Below are 20,449 nucleotides of genomic sequence, written 5' to 3' on the forward strand. Positions count from 1 at the left end.
CATGATTTTTGAAGTGATTGGTGGTGGTACAACCTAAAAATGTTTAAATAAATTATAAAATTCAAAGTGATTTTTAAATAACAGCATACAAATAGTATAAAAAAATTCCAAGATGACCATGAAAGACATAATAAAATTCAATTAAGTTTAGCTTGGTTTGAGAATCCTTGTCCCCCTCCCACACAATGTGGCTAAATGTACAGATAAGCACTTAATATAGGCATGATGATTATTGTGTATTGAGCCAAAAAGCATCACTACCAGTTGTTCTCAAATGTCCTTAAGCACTTCTGAATTTATAGGAAGGCAGACTGGTTTAGCTCTCAAAAGTGAACATTTTCTTGATTTTCCTTCTTGAGTAAAAAAAAGTAAAAAGAGTGAGAGACTGAAAACTGCAGCCCACCTAAGTTTAATCATTAATAGTGAGTTCTTTGGTGAACTTAGGTCCTCATTTTGGAGTTTGGAATCTGACCTTTCCCCAAAGATAAACACGCTTGTTGCAGGTTCTGAGGAGGGTCACTCCCTCATCGCCACCAGAAGAGTCCACTTCTCAGTGACTCCTGGCTGGGAACTGGATGCATTAGAGGGTAGCTAGTCAATATGATTCTTCTTGCTGTGCTTTTTCTCTGCTTCATTTCCTCATATTCAGCCTCTGTTAAAGGTAAGTTTGTGTCACCTTTTGCTTAACTTTAATTTTAATCACTGAGAGGAAAAAGTGTGTGTGTGTGTGTGTGTGTGAACAGTGAAAGAGTTTCTAACTAAATCGTCTTCAAAACTACAAAACTTTGGAATACTTGTGAAGGCATGACTGGATTGGAATGAAAATCAAATTCAAATTCCTACATACATTAAGGAAACAGAGGTCCCTTTTAGTTTCAGTCCCTTAGACTAATGTGCTCCTTGCTTCAATGTCTCATTCATGGTCTATTTTTAAAAGGGAGAAAAGAAATGCCAGCTATTGTTACCTGCTGCTGTTGGTCACTCACTGAATGCAGCTCCTTCATTTGAATTGTAAAAGAGGATTTTAAAAAATAAGTTTTTAAATTTTCTTCTAGTTGCTTAGCAATGTGACATCAAGAAGCATTAGGCTCAATGAAACAGGCACTTGATTTGCCAAAGAATTATGAATGAAATAGTAAAGTATGTATTTAATTGCATTGCCATTCAAAAGTGAGGATTATCATAAGTGGTGAATTAAAGAAAATAAAACTACATGGTATTGATGTAAGAAATAAGACTTATTGTCTTTGGATTAATAGTGTTGCTAGTTGTAGTTTCTACTTTAAGATAAAGTTGATTTTTAAAAATACATATGAATCGTATACCTTTCAGAACAAACATATTTTATAATGGTTTATCGGATGGTTTATGATGGTTTATGGGATGATTTCTAAAAACTGAATGAAATGTATTATTATGGAATCTTCTTTTAAATCAACCAGAATGTAAACAAACTCCTTGGATTTCTAAATGTTGCACCTGTAAAATAAACACTTTTAGAGTCTCTTACTAGGCTACACTGTCAAAACCAGTTGATCTAACACATCACTTAGCATGCATGCTAGGGTCCAGTTTTAATAACTATGTATCCTAAGTGATACAAAACAATTCACATTAAACTTCTAAAACCCTTTTGGGATAATTAGATTTTCATAAGTGAAATTTGTCTCAAGATTTCTCGTGTGGAAAATTTCCACATGAGGAGAGAAGACAATCTTTGTTATTGAAGCAGAAAAATGCAGGGCTAAATTTAAATTATTTTACCTAAGCAAATAACACTTTAGTTTCTTGAACTAAAGATTTCTTTAGTTTCTTAAAACACCACTTTCTAAAGTGTTTAGTATTTAAAAATACAGTCCTTACTTGCTATTATCTGCCAAATGAATTGTAGAGTGTTTGAAATATGAGGGATTTATACACCATAATATCAAGCCTAATACCCTTATTATTTTGAGAAAAATAATTGAACTATGGTAGTTATTATATACTTCTATTTTTTTCTACTCTATAAAGGAAGAAAATTGGATAACTTGGTGTTTTCAAATGCATGCAGTTATAATGACTGAAACACACACACACACACACACACACATACACAACAATGACATACAGGAAATATGGTTTAAAATATGACAGATAGCTACCATGTGTTGTGTACAAACTCAGTGGTGAATCCAGAGTTTTAGAACCTGAAGCTTGTGCAATTTAGGGGGCATCTTGAGAAAAAATTGCAAAAATACCTTACTTTTGCAAATGTTACTGAAAGAAAAGATATGGCATGTGTGCACATTGCTAGGGTCCCCTTCCAAGATCTTGGAAGGAGCTTGGGCAAGTAGGGCCCCAAAGCTTAAGCATCATTAGCTTCACGGTACAAGCTACCTATACCAAATATCATAAATAAAAAGTATAGAACTTGACAGCTCTCTCTCTACCTGAATGTGATAACTTTTTGTATTACAGTACCATGATTTTATTATAGATTCCTTGCCTTCTGTAATGATTGACATTTAAGAAACAAACTCCTTGTGAAAGTCTATTTTAAAATCAGGCCATGATAAATTTGGGGATCTCATGTATCACCTCAACACCCATGTTATATTTAATTATAAATGCAACTGTTTGGCAAATCCCCAGATCTGGGCAGATATTGAGCAGAGGTTGGACTGAGAGAAGGTGGGTGAGATTCGTACAGATGAGGGTCTATTTAGAAGAGATAGGCTGAGTATGAGTGTCCTAAAGACTCAAGTTTCCCCTACTTTTTCTCAATCATCTTTTGTAATGGTTTATCTATTTTCAGTGCATTCTTCGGGTGTGCTTTTACTTTTGCTAACCTAGGCATGAGCGTTCTGTTTATTAATCTTGTTATCTCCGAACACGACCGATTCCTTTACTTCCAGTCTTGCTCTCAAGTCCCTGGCCTGACCCACGCTTTTCAGTCCATTCATATCAATCACATCTTCCAATCTTTTTCCCTTGTCCTTCATCCTACTCTTTTACATTTTGTCTTAGAGTTTTCTGTTGGAATCCTCAATTCCATTGCCTACCCTTACCACTGTTGCATGCGCCTTTAAGTCTCACCTTGAATTTACCTGTTTCAAAATACATATTTTAAGATATTTCTTTACAGGTTCAAAACCAAGAGTTTTGGTGCTTTTAAGTCACTTAAAATTTTTAAATGCATTTGAAGGGACATGTTGAAGAGGTTTTGTCTAAATTCGGTTTCAAAAAATGCCATCCCGTTTTTCTATAGAGTAACATCCTAAGAAAGAAGTAAGTCAGCAGTATAAACAGAACATGCTCCCATCGCCAGTGTTGCCAGATCTCTGAATAACATGAACAGAGGAACACTAATCAAAGAGGAAAGGATAACAGGGACAATATTACAGCATGATCCACTTATTTGAATCATTTGAGGTTTTATCTCTTGTTTCAAGAGGTAGGAAAAAGATCTAGAACAAGGCCTATTCTTTCCTATGCTTTATCATTTCCACATCATAGTCAAGTTCTGATCTATTATATATTGTCTACTTTCACATTCTTTTGACTGGTAAAGTAAGAGCAAGGAAAAAATGATCAACATAATACTTTGGAAATCTTTAAAATTTAAGAGAGGCTACCTTCCTACAAACTTTTCATAGTTATTTTAACCAGAAGATATCTTTATGTAGCCCACAAAACTTGGATCTTAGTAAATTTAAACATCAAGTTCTGCATTCTATCTGCTATGTTGGGTTGAGAGCAGAGTCAGCTTTTCTCAGCTGTCTATAATGCTTACCTTTCAGAATTGCTGTGAGGATTAGATAAGACATGTTATTTCCTTTATGCCCTCTGTGGAATTCGATAGGCATGATAAAAAGAAGGCTCTCTGGCCAAAATGTCTTTCCTGATCAGAAAATCAATGTTTGAACCTGTAGCAGTGTCCCCAGTTAAAATGTGGAAGAGGTTGAGGTAGGGGAGGCAAGAGGTAGTCATAGACTTTATCTCCTCCAGGGTTTTTCCTGACATTTTTTTTTCTTATTATCATGAGAGAGAGACAGAGAGAGAGAGAGAGAGAGAGAGAGAGAGAGAGAGAGAGAGAATGTGTGAACAGGGGAGAGGGACAAAGGGAGAGAGAGGGAGAATTTCTCTCCACAACATGGGCCTTGATCCCACAACCCCAGGATCATGACCTGAGCTGAAATCAAGAGCCAGACACTCAGCCAACTGAGCCACCCAGGTGCTCCTTTCCTGACTTTTTTTTGTCTTCTGTATCTTATACCTGAGGTTCTGCCTGATTTGCTGCTTGGACACAGTGTATGTTTGTATGTATACTCTTGGATACTCCCCTCCCACACTTCCTTCTAGCTTTTCTAGATCCCTGTTCCTTGTCTCTGTATCCCCTTTCTTTGAAGGTTTGTCAAAATATATAACTTCACCACCCAAAACTTTCCTTTTTGACCTCATCTTCTGTAATGTCTTTCATTAGACATAGAGGTCATCTGGCCTCTTTGGCCTCCCTGCTGTTCCTCCATTACACCTGCACTGCGCTCTCCTTAGGGCCTTTAAACTTGCTATTCTGTCTATGTGTGTGGAGGACTGGGGCAGGTGTAAGCATGGAGATAGAAGGGATGCCCTTCCCACAGATATCCATGTGGCCTAAAGCCTTTGTCCAGACTATTACCTTCTCACAAAGCTCTTTTCCTCAGCATTCCCATTCCCTTTCCTGTTTCATTTTTCTTCATTAGCACTTCTAACATTTCTAATATGCTTATATACTTTTTTATTGCTCATCTCCTCATTTAAATGTAAGCTCCACAAAGGCAGACATTTTGTCTGCTTGTTAATTAGTACAGCCCCAGAGCCTAGAAAAGTGCCTACCACCCAGGTGCTCAGTTCATCCTTGTTGGATGTATGAGTGAATTCCTAGCTCCCTCCCTAGGAATGGAGAAGAGTTCAACCTAAAGGTTTAGTTGTGTGTAGCACAGGCAAGAGCATGGTCTCTAGAGCCAGACAGCCTGGGTTCAAATCCCGACTCTACCACTAACTGTCTGGGTCATCTTGGGGAAAATGTATAATCTCTATGCCCTTCAGTTTCCTTATCTATAAAAGGAGACTAATAATGGTACCTACCCCACTGGGTTTTGTGAGAATTAAAGAAGTTAATGTACATAAAGCACATTGAACAGTTTATTAGAGACAATGTGTTTTTTTAATTAAATTTTTTTGAAATGTTCATTTATCTGAAAGAGAGAGAGGGAGGGAGTGGGGGAGGGGCAGAGAGAGAGGGAGACACAGAATCCAAAGCAGGCTCCAGGCTCTGAGCTGTCAGCACAGAGCCTGACACGGGGCTTGAACTCACTGACTGAGAGATCATGACCTGAGCCCGAAGTCGGACGTTTATCTGACTGAGCCACCCAGATGCCCTGAGACGATGTGTTTTGACCATTTTTTTTCCTCTCAACAGGAGGCACTATAGTAGATGATGGAGACAGTAGACTTCAGAAGTTTTCTTAATTTTTGGCTTTGCAAAGTAACTTTGTTTTCTTTCTCAGCTGCCTCTCTTCTGGCCTACTCATTTGAACTTCCTTTCCTCGCCCTCCCTCCATACGCATATTTCCTGAGGGAAGAAAAACTTATGGTTGCTTATTATAGTTCACTAGGCAATGCAACCCCATTAGCGCTGAGGAAAAATGTATACTGAAATCTTTTTTGACTATGTCCTGTGAGCCATAGATAGAAAATACACAGAGGGTTTGCATGACCATAAACTTCAAATCATCTCTGGTAAAGATTTGATCCTCCTGTGTCACATTTCTTTGGGTTAAGGTAAGCTGATTATTGATAAAGGATACAAATTAATGTCTGTTCTGAAATGGAAGTTTATTTGTTTGTTAGTTGTTCTTTCTGTTGTTGTTCAAGTCAGTGATTTCAGCAAATGGAGAATAGAACCATCTTTCATTTAGCAAATATTACTAAGGTCCCACTAGGCAGCACTATGCTGGACAAGGAATGCATTGATGGCAAGATAGCACACTCCATGGCATGACAAGTACCTTACAACTGAGACTTGACTTGTGTCACAATCTTTATGCAGGTCACACAACCGGTCTCTCATTAAATAATGACCGTCTGTACAAACTCACATATTCCACTGAAGTTCTTCTTGATCGGGGCAAAGGAAAACTCCAAGACAGTGTAGGCTACCGAATTTCATCTAATGTGGACGTCGTCTTACTGTGGAGGAATCCTGATGGCGATGATGACCAACTGATCCAAATCACAGTAGGTATTTTCTACCAGGGATGCAAAGATTAGATGTCAGCAAAGTCTTTGAGAAATGTTATCATTTGAGAGCAATTGTTTTGTGCTCTTGGTTATATATCCCTTTACTTTGTTATCTATCACTAAAATAAATAGATCTACAGTTTTGGAGTTTTTGCCAATAAAAAGTAATCTGGTCTTTCTAAGTTGTTGAAGCAAGCAAAAGAAGGCATATGCTAGTGAGTAACTATGGTATGATGTCCAGGTCTATATTTCTCACTAATAGGCACATTAAACTATAACCCAGTTGAAAAGTTCTAGGAGTGAGGGGTCTAGAATCCATGTCATGTGAAAAACAATTAAGACTACTTTCACTGAAGGAGGAGATAATATTGGAACCTCTCAATTTTCCTGAGTGCCTCCATATAACAGAAGTACCAATGAGGAAGTGAACCCATTCTGTGTTCTTCCTGAGGAAAGAGCCAGGTGCTCTCCTGCATGGCCATATTTGGTCAATTATGACAGTTTAGATTTATGTGTTGAGAAAGGAGGTCAAATCATATGGTCTCTGGGACCTCTTTCAGTTTTAATATATGGTTATTCCATATTTGCTTTCAAAGGCCTAAAGGCAATAGATTTCTCTAGTAAAGTCTGTTATTCTTCTATGTGTTGGTGTGAAGCAGGTACACGGGACCAAGATTTGTTCCATTATAACTGATAAGTAGTTGTTGATAAACTTTATAATGAGGTGTCATTGCAATACATGTATCAAGTGATCTTTGCTTCTTTGGATGTCTCTAATAGCTGTTGTGACTTCCAGGTTGGCTCAAAACTTCATCATCCACCTCTCTAAACCATTTCTCAATAGAACAGTAAACTATTCTGCAGAAAACATTATGTACCTCCTTGTTCAGTAATCAGACTGTTCATCTTTAATTTTGTATATACAAGTGAAATACAATGGGATAGGATTCCTTTCCAAAAAATGGTAAAGAAAGTGAGGAGACCAGGCAGACAGCAATAGTCAAAATGAATAAGGAGAGTGACAGTGACAAAAAAGAGCTACCTTTCAGTCATGATTATTACAAACCTGAATTCACAGATTTATTAAAGTATCAGTATTTTTACCTAATTCAAAAACCTAATTTTCATGTGACTTCTCCATTATTTTAAAGTTAATGGCTAAGTCCTATGAATCATGAATTGAAAAGCAACAGAATAAGTTATGGCCAACCCTGTTTATTGCTTTAGCATTTTATTTTCTAAAAGATTATGATGGAAATAGAGATAGCAAGTTTTTCTAACATGTTTCTTTCCATGCTTCCAGATGAAAGACGTAAATGTTGAAAATGTGAATCAGCAGAGAGGAGAAAAGAGCATTTTCAAAGGAAAAAATCCACCCAAAATCATAAGAAAGGAAAACTTGGAAGCTTTACAAAGACCTGTGCTCCTTCATCTAATCCATGGAAAGGTAAAAATGATTTTGGGGGTCCCACATCTTTTTTCTCCTACTTCAAATTTGTCCTTCCTTCTGTAGTTATTACATTGAAATGATCATGATATCACTACTTTTATAGTAAATGGAATTTTTTCAAGAACTAATAAGTAGAGGTTGCAAACTAAATGCTTCAGAAGTCAATCAAGGCGTTGAATTCACTTATATTTTCTAGCCATTTGTTTCTTATTTTTATGAAAATCTTTACAATAGAATCAAGTATTTGTTTATTGAGAGGCACTATTAAAAGGTATATTCCTTATTAGGAAGGATTAGAAAGATATTGTAACACATTAGGTCATCACAGATGATTGTGTACATCATTCAGGAAAGCAGACAAATTGTGAGAATGGAATGATCTAGCTTCATTCGATAAATGATATTAACTCATGAGACTATCAGTATCTGGCTAATGCACAAAATTGAAGCTTTTGAAAGGGCATGTCATTCCTAAGGTAGATTTGGTGTTTTAAAAAAGTACTTAGAGGTTATTTAAAAACGATGACTTTGAAAAGTATTTTTTTATATATTAAAGAATGAATACTATAACATCCATTTGTAAATTTGCTCAGAAAATTCTGTAAGTGTGCATTACTTATGGTTTGATTGTGATTTATTACAATGGTCTTAATATGTTTGTAACTGAGAAGAAACTGTGATCAGTGAAATACTAGGCATGACATATGTGGGTTTATGAAAAGTAGAGATATTATATTGACGTACATAAAAATGTATCTGTAAAGATGTACACTCAGTTTTAGTTACCAAAGTAGAAAAACAGAGGGACCATTATAGTTAAAACTCTACACATCTGCAAAATATCTCTAGATTCAAAAATTTTAAAGGTGAAAACAAATACTTTAAAATAATATAAATTTCAGACATGTGATATATTGCTAATCATGATCTGCATTTTTATATAAAGCAGTTAAAGGAATTCTTATGTTGTCACCTCTCCTACAACCAAATGTGAATCCCCATCTCAAGGATGCTTCTCTTCTCCACTTGTCAAAATACTTGCCATGGCCCAGGCATTGCTCACAGCCCTTTCTTTTATAAAGTTCATATCTTTCCAGTCAACTGGAAGTAATCACCTCTCTTTAGAACCCTCTTAGCACTTTGTAACTCACTCATGGCCCTTATCACTGTCCTTTTGGTCATTTGTGTCCATTATTAGATTTTGGGTTTTGGTAGAGAAAATTCCCATTCCTCTTTGTATTCTAGCCCCTCATGCTCCCCTTCATGCCCTTCCACTCCCTTCCTCTGCAAAACACCCAGAACCATGCCTTGTACTGACTGACCTGGTATTCTAAGAGACTTTCCCAACATTCTCCCAAACCCCATACTCCTTTAGGCTTATTTCTATTCAAGTGTTTATCATAGATGTTTAAGTCCTCTCTTTGTCTGCAGTCAGCATTCAGAGTAAGCTCATAGGCAGCAATTGTGTCTTTCACTCTGCATTTTCAGTGTCCTGCTCATAGTGGGGTCTCAATGAATGTAAATTAAAGGAATGAACACATAAAATTATATGGGGCTAAAATGAGTTGAACTTTGAGAAAGTCTTGGGCTATTGTTTGCTGAATATTAGCTAAATCATATTGAGCACTTAATGTGCACCAGAGGCCGAAGGCATTACATTAGTGATCTCTTTTATCCTCTTGACAGCTCTGGGAAGCAGGTGCTGCTTTATCGTCCTCTTGTAATAGATGAGGAAACCAAAGTTAAGAGCAGTAAAGAAATTTGCCTAGGGTCACACAACTGGCAAGTGGTGGAGCTGGGATTCAAACAGGTCTAATCTCAGAGGCTAGGCTGGAAACCTCCACATTATACTGTTTTCTAATTGTAAAGTATTTGGGGAAGTACCACCTCTTTGGTTGACTTGCAATATTCCTACTTTATCCTTCAGTATATCTATTAACTCATTTGATTTTCATATGGCACAACAACATGAAATACTATTTTCTTCCTCTCTGACCTTCTAATGTGGAAAGACACTTGAGCCCATAAAATATAAGTTGCATTTATAATCTTAATGACAACCTGCCATTTTATAGCCCCTTGGGTAGCAGTTGAGTACAAAGTCTTTTGTTACACACACAAAAGAACTCAGTGCCCTCACTGTTCAAAGGCTGGGATGGAGCTGCCACATCATTATTTCAATGACTCCAACCTGCCAATTCTACAGGAGCTGTGATTGTGATGGTTTACGATAGCCTCAGGTTAAAGTGCACTGTGGTATCTATCAATGATATGATAAAGTACCTGTTGGGGGGAAAAAAATGACCCTGGAGACTAAGAAGCCATGTGGAGTTTTCAGCCACATCACTGTCAGAGAGATCATTATTTAAATGATCACCTCAGCCTACCATGAGAGGAATTAGGGAAGCAAGGGCTGAGCTCCTGATTGGCAGTTTTACTGAAAAATATTTTCCACTCCAGGCTCAAATTAAGTTTTACTCCCTGAAATTTCTGTGATTTCAAGGATGCTCAACAGCATGTATTTTTTGTCCTTCCAGAGCCCCCTGTTTTAAGCTCCCATATTTACATGGTAAAGGAGAGCCCATTAAAACACTCAGATGCATATTTATTGCACATCATCCTTTTTCCATGCCCACTCATCTTCCCTATATAAGTGTTTGGGCATGACTCTGGTTTTGTCTACAGATCATAAGTGAAGTTGGACATATGACAGTTTTCTGGTTACGTTGATTAACACTGACAAGCAAAAGATGCCTGAAGTTACAGCATGGATCCTTTTTTGGCCTGAAATGCTAATCCAATTAACTGGATAATTACCAGATTTCCATTTCTGGTTTTTTCTGTCAGTATTGATTAAATGAACCTCATGGCTGCCGAGTTGGCCCTTTATTTTGTGTTGTTTCTGGGCATTGATTTGTTCTCTGAATCTGGCAGTATGGCTCCTTCACACACACTGAACCTCCGAAAGAAATATGACACCTTGAAAACCTTCAATTCCTCAAGTATATCTTCACTTGTCTGTTTTCCATTGTGTCATTCCCTAGCTATACTCTCTGTTAGATATATATCAAAGATATATTTAAAGACATAAATCAGCTAAATAGACTAAACAAAATGATAGTCTGTTTGCTAGGATTCTTTTTGTTTATTTTTGCTGTTTGGCCAGTTAATGGAATTTTGCTTTCTCTTATTATTCAAGAATACATACATTAAGGGGATGGATGGAAGCTTTTTTTTTTCCCTAAGGAAAAAATACAGTGAATCTCGACAGATTCCACGGTGAAATTAGCCCTCAAAATTTAGCAGGAGACTTTCTATTCTATTCTAGAATAGAATCCTTTTCTCCTTTTCTGCAACTCACCTATCTTCTCCTATGTTTGGTTTCCTTGAGTTAAAGACTTAGTTTGTAACTAGGTGGTGTCACTGTTGCTCTCCGGAAGCTATGGGGACTGTGAGTTTAGATAAGAGTCCTGTGCTTGCAGATGTTCAGAGCTCATTTCAGAACTGGATGAAGTAAATCAGCTTTATGGCATGAATATAATAAAACTTACTTGGTTCCTGTTGTGAAATAATGAATTTAAGATTATTGCTGTGACAGCCACACGGATTGAACTGCAAAGTTCTGACTTACTGTTTTGTCAATTATTGAGAGCCTGCTCAATTCTAATAGTTGACATTTAGCTAATATGGATACCAGAGCTGTTTTCACTTTGGCTCACAATGGTCTGCACTTAACAGAATTTAGGCCTCAAAGATAGCTGTCATACAAGTGAGGAAAAACAGATGTGTCCACTTTTCTAATTTTAGGGAAATGATAGAAATTAATGGAAAACTGAAAAATAATCTCTTTTTGTTTTCTGGCTTATTTTGTTCAGCCTATTAGGGAAAAAAAGTTGTGAACACCATTTTCTTAGAGACCTGGTGGTCGAGATCAAAACTTGATCTGTACACATGGGCCATTGATAGATGAGTACTTAATCTTTTGTGTAGTTCAAAGATTAAATTGGAGAACTAGGTTTCCTGAAATTTTAGGTGAAACTTTATAAATAGTTCAGGTACATTTTATAGCATGGAAGGAAAGTGAGGATACTAATGATAATCATACAAGTATTTTTACCACTTAATGACTCCTTTTTGCTTTCTAAAGTACTAAAGCCTTGCCAAAAAGTCACAGACCATAGACATATGTGTATTGCCACTAAATGAGTCCTTCTGACTGTATCTGGGTTCAAGAGACCCACTTATGAACTTTTAAAAGTCATGATATCTAGAGATATACTCCCAAATATTTGAAAAGGAGGTTATGCTGTAATTCCTAAAAGGAAAGAAGACCCAGTTTACAAAATAGAACATCAGAAACTCAGCCTTGGATCTGAGAAATTGCCAGTGATTTGTTTGAGAATATGATACCATGGATTTTCAGACGCTGAGGTCACTATTCCAGTTCCTTTTTAACCTGGACAAATACAATTCCAACATTTATAGGTTCGTTTAGTGTAATGACTAAAATTGATTGCTGGATAAAATACCTAGTAAATTTGTCACTAGGCAGAGTATATGCAGAAAATAAAAATAGAGATTTGAGACACTTGTTTGGCTAATCCAGACAAAATAGTCCCTGCTGAGGTATAAGCGTTTCCATATAGATCGAACTGTGTTCAGATTGGCATTAATTGAATTCATTGCCAAATTACTGAGAATTCTGTTTTACTTGAGAAATCATGGTTGGTTTTAAAGAGAATAGTAAGACATTCAGGATATTTCCAGTAGGAATGCTCGGCTATAATTAGCATAGACCTTGGGAATTTTGACAGGGAAGCTATATCCATCCTCTAGTTCTATCTTTTTAAAAAATTTTTAAAATTTTTTTTTTTCAACGTTTTTTATTTTTATTTTTGGGACAGAGAGAGACAGAGCATGAACGGGGGAGGGGCAGAGAGAGAGGGAGACACAGAATCGGAAACAGGCTCCAGGTTCCGAGCCAGCAGCCCAGAGCCTGACGCGGGGCTCGAACTCACGGACCGCGAGATCGTGACCTGGCTGAAGTCGGACGCTTAACCGACTGCGCCACCCAGGCGCCCCTCTTTTTAAAAAATTTTTAGAGAGAGTATGCACACATGTGTGCATGCATGCAAGAGCGTCAGCAGGAGAAGGGCAGAGAGAGAGGGAGAGAGAGAATCTTAAGCAGCCTCCACAGTTAGCACAGAACCGGACGTGGGGCTCGAGCTCAACTGTGAGATCATGACCTGAGCTGAAATTAAGAGTTGGACGCTTAACCGACTGAGCCACCCAGGTGCCCCCAGCCTCTATTTCTCAATTGTGTGATGTGTTTGGAGTTAATACTTGGTGAAAAGTGACACAGGCCTTCCAGGAAATTCCCTTTGCATTTATATTCTTGTTTCTTAAACATGACCTAAATTATCAAAATGGTATGAGACATTGTTATCACCCTTGTGCCTATAAATATCAAGGATAAAACAAAGCTAAGATAAGATGTTTGCTATTTCAGCCAAATCACAGTCATCCCCTCATTTCAACCTCTCTTCCTGCCTTCTAAAGGGACTCAAAGCAGCGCCTGCATCAGGCCATGCCATGCTAGCAATCTCAACCTCAAATCCTCCAACCTTCTTTATCTCCTTATACCCAATGCCAACATGGATGCTCTGGAGAGCCAGAGAAAGTCACCCCTGTGGAATTTTGTCCATGGGCATTATGGTCATGTCTAGGCCCTTGTCCAGCCCTTAGAGGCTGTGCTAACTCATGACTGTCAAATGTAATTGCCATTCTCTTTTAAGCACCAGTCTCTTTGTCATTTTAAACATTGGTTAATTTTTGTTTCAGGCAGAGTTATAGGTAGAGAACATGTTGATGTGTTCAAAGAGAATATTCCTGATTTCTCTTCCTTGGGCAATCCTTCTTGTTTTCATAGAAATCCCAGTCTAAATCCATGCACTCTTTCCTTCCCTATACTATTCCCATCATGTTCAGAGCCTTAATTATCAGTCTCCCCAAATTTCATGTTCTCATGGTCTAGCTTCTTAGACATTTAAATAGCCTCTTTTCACACACAAAAAAGAAATCCCAGCTTTGGAGAAAACAGATCTCTATTTCCCAGATTGATAAGGGTGAAAATCTGAACTTTCATGCCACTTGTTTAACCAAATCTAATAAATGATGCATTTTTGCTTCATTTATGTTTGTCTTTCTTTCTCCCTAGGTCAAAGAGTTCTACTCATATGCAAATGAGCCGGTGGCCATAGAAAATCTCAAAAGAGGCCTGGCTAGCCTATTTCAGATGCAGTTAAGCTCTGGAACCACCAATGAGGTACTTACTAATGTTATTAAGGATCCAGAATATTATTTATCAATAGTTAACAAAATTGCTTATATGGATTTCTATTTGTAGAAATTCAGTAAAAAAGTTGCTACTATGGTAATGCTCAGAAAAGGTGAGTAGGGTGGTTAAGTCTCATTTACATGTGAAACAGATTGCTGTTTACCCCAATTTGTACCCAAATACAGGGTAAAGGAAATTAGAATCCATTATACTAAGGGGACATATAGAATGATTGAATGACAGAGATGCAGAAAACCTTGGGGAGCATGTCAGTGGCATCACTGTGCATCACTATCTCATGGGGAGCTTATTTAAGATACAGATTCCCTGGATTCACTGTGAAGATTCTGATTCAATAGATTAGAGAGGACCTGAGCATCTGTATTATAACAGTTTTCTCAGATAATTTGGATACATTATCCGTTTGGAGAACCAGTGGTCTATACCAACAACCCCCTTCATTTTACAAATGAAGAAACTGAGGTTAAAACTAGAGAAGTTAAGTGGTCCTCCCAGTATCATACTTTGAGTCAAAAGCAGAACTGAGTCTAAGTTTCCTGTTCTGAATTCAGCCAACCCACGAATGGGCAAGAAAATCTAATCACAGGGCGGGGCTGAGGGAATATCCGTCAGTTTGCTAGAATAAAAGCTGGGTGTGGTGCTGGCAGAGACTTGGAGGGAAGGCTCAGAGAAGCTAAACAGTCTATACTGGCATACATTTGCCCACACTCAAATTGTTAATGTGACTTATGAGCTGAATTAATCCCACAGGTTTTTAAGGATTTCTAGTTATATTCATCTAATCAAAGAACACATGTACACACACATTCACATCTAGATACGGCATTAAAAGTCAAATCCCCTTCCCACACAATTACCCCTTTTCCAGAGGTTTTGATTATGACCAGGTCATTTGTCCAATTCTCATTAAACTTTAGAGAAATATAGGAAATCCTTTATTATTCCTGGGGCAATAAGAAGGTGCTAGTAAGACTCAGCAAAAGAGGATGGAAAAGAATCCACATGTTATGGGAAGCATTGAGTTCTTCCTGTCTTACCATCTTGTCAGCTTGGACAAAAGGTAGTCCCCCATGGCATCTCAGGAACCCCAGTTTTCAGGCTACTTCCCACTGGAATTCAAATGGTTCGTGGGAAAATCCCAAACATTGTATTTTTACTTTTCTTTTTAGGTGGATATTTCTGGGGATTGTAAGGTGACATACCAGGCTCATCAAGACAAAGTGATCAAAATTAAGGCCTTGGATTCATGCAAAATAGAGAGGTCTGGATTTACAACCTCAAATCAGGTATGATTGATATCACTCTCTTTAAGGCATTCAAATAATTACATTTTTAGAGATTAATTTAAAATAGTAGAAGAATAAGGTAACAATATAATTTTGGAATATTTATGATTTTTAGTTTAGGGTATTGTTTCATACAATGTCAAATGAAAAGGTTTGTTTTCATATGTTGTAAGTTTGGGCAGTGAAGGGAAGATATTAAGGGGAAGCTCTTTTGAACATCAAAAGACAGTTTGCTACTTGACTTGATTCAAAGATAAAAAGCTTATTTTTACAACTACAAATATGTATGTATGTATGTATCTATCTATCATCTATCTATCTTATTTAGGTCTTGGGTGTCACTTCAAAAGCCACGTCTGTCACTACCTATAAGATAGAAGACAGCTTTGTTATAGCTGTGCTTGCAGAAGAGACACATGCTTTTCGGATGAATTCTCTACAAACCATTGCAGGCAAAATAATATCAAAGTAAGATAATGCTGGAATATAAATTTTCTTTCCTATTCTTTTATATATTATCATATTTGGTTTTTACATATATATGTTAGACATGTTAAATATATATATGTTTTATGTATATTTAGTGCTTCCTCATTTTGACTGTTAGCTTCTTGAAAACTGTGATTACATCTTGTTCATCTTTATTTTTTCACATCATCTATAATAATGGGATATATTAAATACTGTTTATTTAATAGAATTTCATTTAAAAATTGTATCAATTGTTTATTGAATAGAATTTACATTTAAAAAAGGCAAACTACTTGATAAGTTCTGGTTTATTTTCTAATTTCTCTGTCAGAAGTTTACAATGATAAGGTTAAAAAGTGGTGACGTTTGCATGTTCTCTCCTTGAGATTTTTTTTGTTACTGTTGTTAAAAAACACATAAAAAATTCCATAGTAAAGTGATATGACAGAATTTTTGTAGTCTTGATTTATAGTACTTACAAATTCAAGCCTGTTATTTCAATTTAAGAAGATTTCTCTGATCAGAAGTTCTCACAGGCTTAAGAACTAAAATTTTCAGATCTAAGAGTATGTGTTCCTTTAAGATTTTAATTTAGAAAAAGATTTTTCTAGCATTAAATGTATTATATCTTATACCATTGCTTGTCAAATGTTTTCTCTGAAATAGCTCCAATATCAGAGATCAGTGGATACAAAATCTTGGGAGAAGTGCCTCAAACCATAAACGCTTGAAGTATTTTTGAAGTCTCATCTGGATAGAATTTTGCATTTTACTTTGTACCATATTACTTTCATCTATTCTCGTACAAAATAAATATTTTAAATTACGTACCAGGTCTATCAGATTTCCATTGCTTTATAGCAAACCACTCCAAAGTCAGTGGTGTAAGAAGCAACAATCATTTTATCATTCTCTCATAATTCTGAGTCTTGCATTGGTTCAACTAAGCATGCCTTGTTTGGCATCTATTCTGCGGTTGCAGACAGGCACTGACCAGAGCTGGTTCAAAGGTTGCTCCCTTGCCTATTTGGTACCTGGGCTGGGAAGACAAACTACTGAGGCTCCCCAAGCATTTCTCTTTTATCAATATGTGGCCTCTCAAAATGGTAGCTTTGGGTAGCCAGACTTTGTACATGGCGGCTCAAGTCTCTGAAGGTACAGGCGCTGCTAGCATTCCAGATGAAGGCTGAATTTCCTTTTAAGATTTATCCTTAGAAGTCACACAGTGTCACTTCTACTGTCCCTCTCTTAGTTGGGGAAGTCACAGAGTCCTGCCCAGGCTCAAGGATAGGGATGCAGACTCTACCACTTGACGGGAGAGAGACACGGTTCTGAAAGAGCATGTATCAGGCAAAAATATCTGTGAAACCATTTTTAGTAAAAAAGATTTCTTAACTGTCTTAGTTAATAAGTGGTGTGTGGTTGTACTGATGGTATTATTTGCAGAAAGTAGGGCTAAATTCAAAAGAGGTGACATCACGTATCTTGTTCAGCATCCAGGCAAGTTTTTTTCCCTGTATTCTCTTAAATCCAGACTTAAATGTTCAAATCTTTGAATAAAATTTTTGCTCCAAAAAGACTTCATAATTAGCTTGAAGTCTGTTACTGAGATATTGCAGTTTGAAAGATATGGACTTCCATAGTGTGAATAAATTGTTTGCCAAGAGAATGGTAATTAGTAGCTTGTTCACTCAAAGGAAAACTGCTTATGTGGTATTTCTCTTCCTTGTTGTACAGGCAGAAATTGGAGCTGAAGACCACTGAAGCAGGCCCAAGACTGATGTCTGGAAAGCAGGTTGCAGCCATAATTAAAGCAGTTGATTCAGAGTACAAGGCCCTTCCCATTGTGGGACAGGACTTCCAGAGCAAGTGTAAAAGATGCCCTTCTGTAAGTGTGACAACTGCATTGAGTGGTCGGATAGGGGAATACTCAAGGCTTAAAATTCCGTTTTCTTTTTGTTTCCAATGGAAGCTTCAGTTAATTCTTTGAAGAAAGTTTATAAAGAGCTACCAGCCATCACTGAATTATAATGGCACTATCTTAACAATATGCACCTGAGATGATGTGTAATCCAATGATATTTAACAAATAATTATCATCCACTCATCTCAAGTTAAAAATGTTATGACTTAAGTAAGGGCAGCTTCTGAATAGTAGTACCTAGAATACCTGGGGGATAAAGGCCCGAATGAAGTTAGGGGAAAACATATAGTGTCAAGAGCATGGACAGGATCTGAATCCTGAAAGTTTTCGCCACTTAATAGCAATAAGTCCTTAGGTGAAATATTGTGCTGAGCTCAGTGTTCTGAGTATTGCTTTGAGAACTAAAAAAGGATGCCAAGCTCTCTTCTAAATTAGGAAACATTTTTCTACCATGCCCCAAACTCCTCTACAATTATAGGTAAAACGAGATCTCACATCTCCCAGGCAAAGGATAGGTCATCTTATAACATTTTAAAATCAGCAAAGAGAAATTTCATTTATTACACGAGTCAGTTGTGATGATGGCTACAGATGTGACCTTAGGATCTAGCATTTCCTAATACTTAACCTCTTGTCAGGAGAGCAAACCCTGAACATGAACAACAGAGCAACATGCTCCATTGGTAGCTACCAGAAGATTCTGTTCCCTTGGGTTTTATTGGTATTCAGAGAAGTAGAATTATCAAGAACGAATACCATAATTTGCTTAAAGTTCAAGACAATATCCCTTGCTAATTTCAAATTTATCAAAATTGAACTAAAGAAAAAACAGAAAAAATAATTCTCAAATTTTGTTTTTCCTTTTACTTGTTTTTCTTCCATATATCATTTAATATTCTACTGTGATTTTCTAATGTGTCATATGGAGGTGGAAATTATATAGGAAAGTGACTAATGAAACCAATCATCTTTTTTAATACTGTGAATTATTAATTTGTCTCCCCCATGGTTATTAAAAAGAATAAGCTGTTTTAGATTTTTGATAATTACTTCTTCATTATCGTAGGAAGCGTTGATGTCTTTGAGCAATTGCTTTTCCAATTTCCATATACTGTCACCATTGCAACCCTTCAAAGAAAAAAACTCTGAATTCACACTAGTGTTCTTTCTGCCCTCAGAAATGACCCAGTAAATACTTAGCTAAGAATAGCTAGAATTTTGCTTTGGAATATCCTCTTAAGATTAGATAACCAAGAGGAGTTTGAAAAAGAGAAAATATGTGTCTATTGCTTATTAGAAGGACTGAATAATTTAAAAAATCGGTAGCATGCTGATTACCTCAGAATTAGAGAGCTGGAGGTGACTAATGGGATTAAACACATTATACAAGTAGGGGAAAAGTGGCAAACTATGAAAAATCAGTTATTTAGCTTATTTCAAAGCCAGAATATGTCACTAGTTAGAATTATTTACTATTTTTAAAACCATAGTAGAATAACAATAGTAGGAGAATTACTTTTATCTAAATAATACTCTACTTAACATTTTAAGTAATGAGCAGTTCAGACCTCAGTGTAGTTAAACATTGCATTTCATAAAAACAATAAAAGAAAGAGTTAGAATGGGGAGCTCACGTTATTACAAATACTGATTTTCAGTGAGTTCCCTGTAAATAATAAACCTGACACAATTATTCAGCAGTTTTGATTTATTCCCCCTCCAACATATCCTGCTGTTAACGAAAATTCTGCATAGTTCTAGTATGGTAGTCAAAGCCCGGCCTCACACAGAATTTCCTTAGGGTAACCATGGAATGACCTTCTAGGCCCAGAAGCCTGATTTCTTTCGAGCTAAAGAGTAATAGACGAAAATGGTGCTCCTGAGAAAGAATCATACACAGGGTCGACAGGCCTCAATATTTGTCTCCGTGAATCCCAGGAATGTGATACTGGCAGGTAGCAATCTGGCATATTGAGGCGATACAAAAAGCTTCTTTTGCTTGTCAGATACAAGGAAAAATTTGTTTCTGGGGAGAACATCCCTTGTCAATGTGGATGTTCAGAATTATGAACGGGGTGCGAGCCTGCAGCCATGTTTTCTTGCAGCTCTCGGAGCACTGGCAGTCTACCAGAAAACACCTGCAGCCTGACAACCTCTCTAAAGCTGAGGCTGTCAGAAGCTTCCTGGCCTTCATTCAGCACCTCAGGACTGCGACTAGAGAAGAGATCCTCCAGATCTTAAAGGCTGAAAACAAGGAAGTATTGTAAGTTCCCGAATACTGTGTGGCATTGTCTGTAGAAAAGCATTTCTTGGTTATTAGCTTTAATTAAGCAAGAAAGATTCCTTTTATTTATTTATTTATTTTTATATTTATTTTAATGCTTTTATTTATTTTTGAGATTGAAAGCCTGAATAGGGGAGGGGCAGAGAGAGAGAGAGAGAGAGGGGGACAGAGGATCCAAAGCGGTGGCTCTACCTGACAGCACAGAGGGGCTTGAACTCACCAACTGCGAGATCATGACCTGAGCCAAAGTCGGCGCTCGACTGAGCTCCCCAGGCGCCACAAAGAAAGACTCCTTTTTAACTAACTGCCCAACCTGCAAATCAATTATTGTGTTGTCTTGCATTTTCATCAAACAGTTATGCTTCAATATGGTAATTTAACAGTTACTTGACCAGAAATGTAGTAACAAGGT

At 37.0% G+C, this 20,449-nt stretch overlaps 1 protein-coding gene across 1 annotated transcript in view; it reads left to right on the top strand.

Annotated features, from left to right (window-relative positions):
• Nucleotides 1-513: 513 nt before the first annotated feature.
• Nucleotides 514-20,449, top strand: part of MTTP (microsomal triglyceride transfer protein) — a 46,331-nt gene continuing 26,395 nt past the window's right edge. The window contains exons 1-8 of the mRNA XM_049630912.1: nt 514-661; nt 6,074-6,261; nt 7,568-7,711; nt 13,932-14,039; nt 15,242-15,358; nt 15,687-15,826; nt 17,567-17,717; nt 19,859-20,016. Coding sequence (XP_049486869.1) covers nt 601-661; nt 6,074-6,261; nt 7,568-7,711; nt 13,932-14,039; nt 15,242-15,358; nt 15,687-15,826; nt 17,567-17,717; nt 19,859-20,016 — 1,067 coding nt within the window. The 5' untranslated portion in view covers nt 514-600. The remainder of the gene's footprint in view (nt 662-6,073; nt 6,262-7,567; nt 7,712-13,931; nt 14,040-15,241; nt 15,359-15,686; nt 15,827-17,566; nt 17,718-19,858; nt 20,017-20,449) is intronic.

This window comes from Panthera uncia, chromosome B1, assembly GCF_023721935.1.
Source record: "Panthera uncia isolate 11264 chromosome B1, Puncia_PCG_1.0, whole genome shotgun sequence".
Lineage (NCBI taxonomy): Eukaryota > Metazoa > Chordata > Mammalia > Carnivora > Felidae > Panthera > Panthera uncia.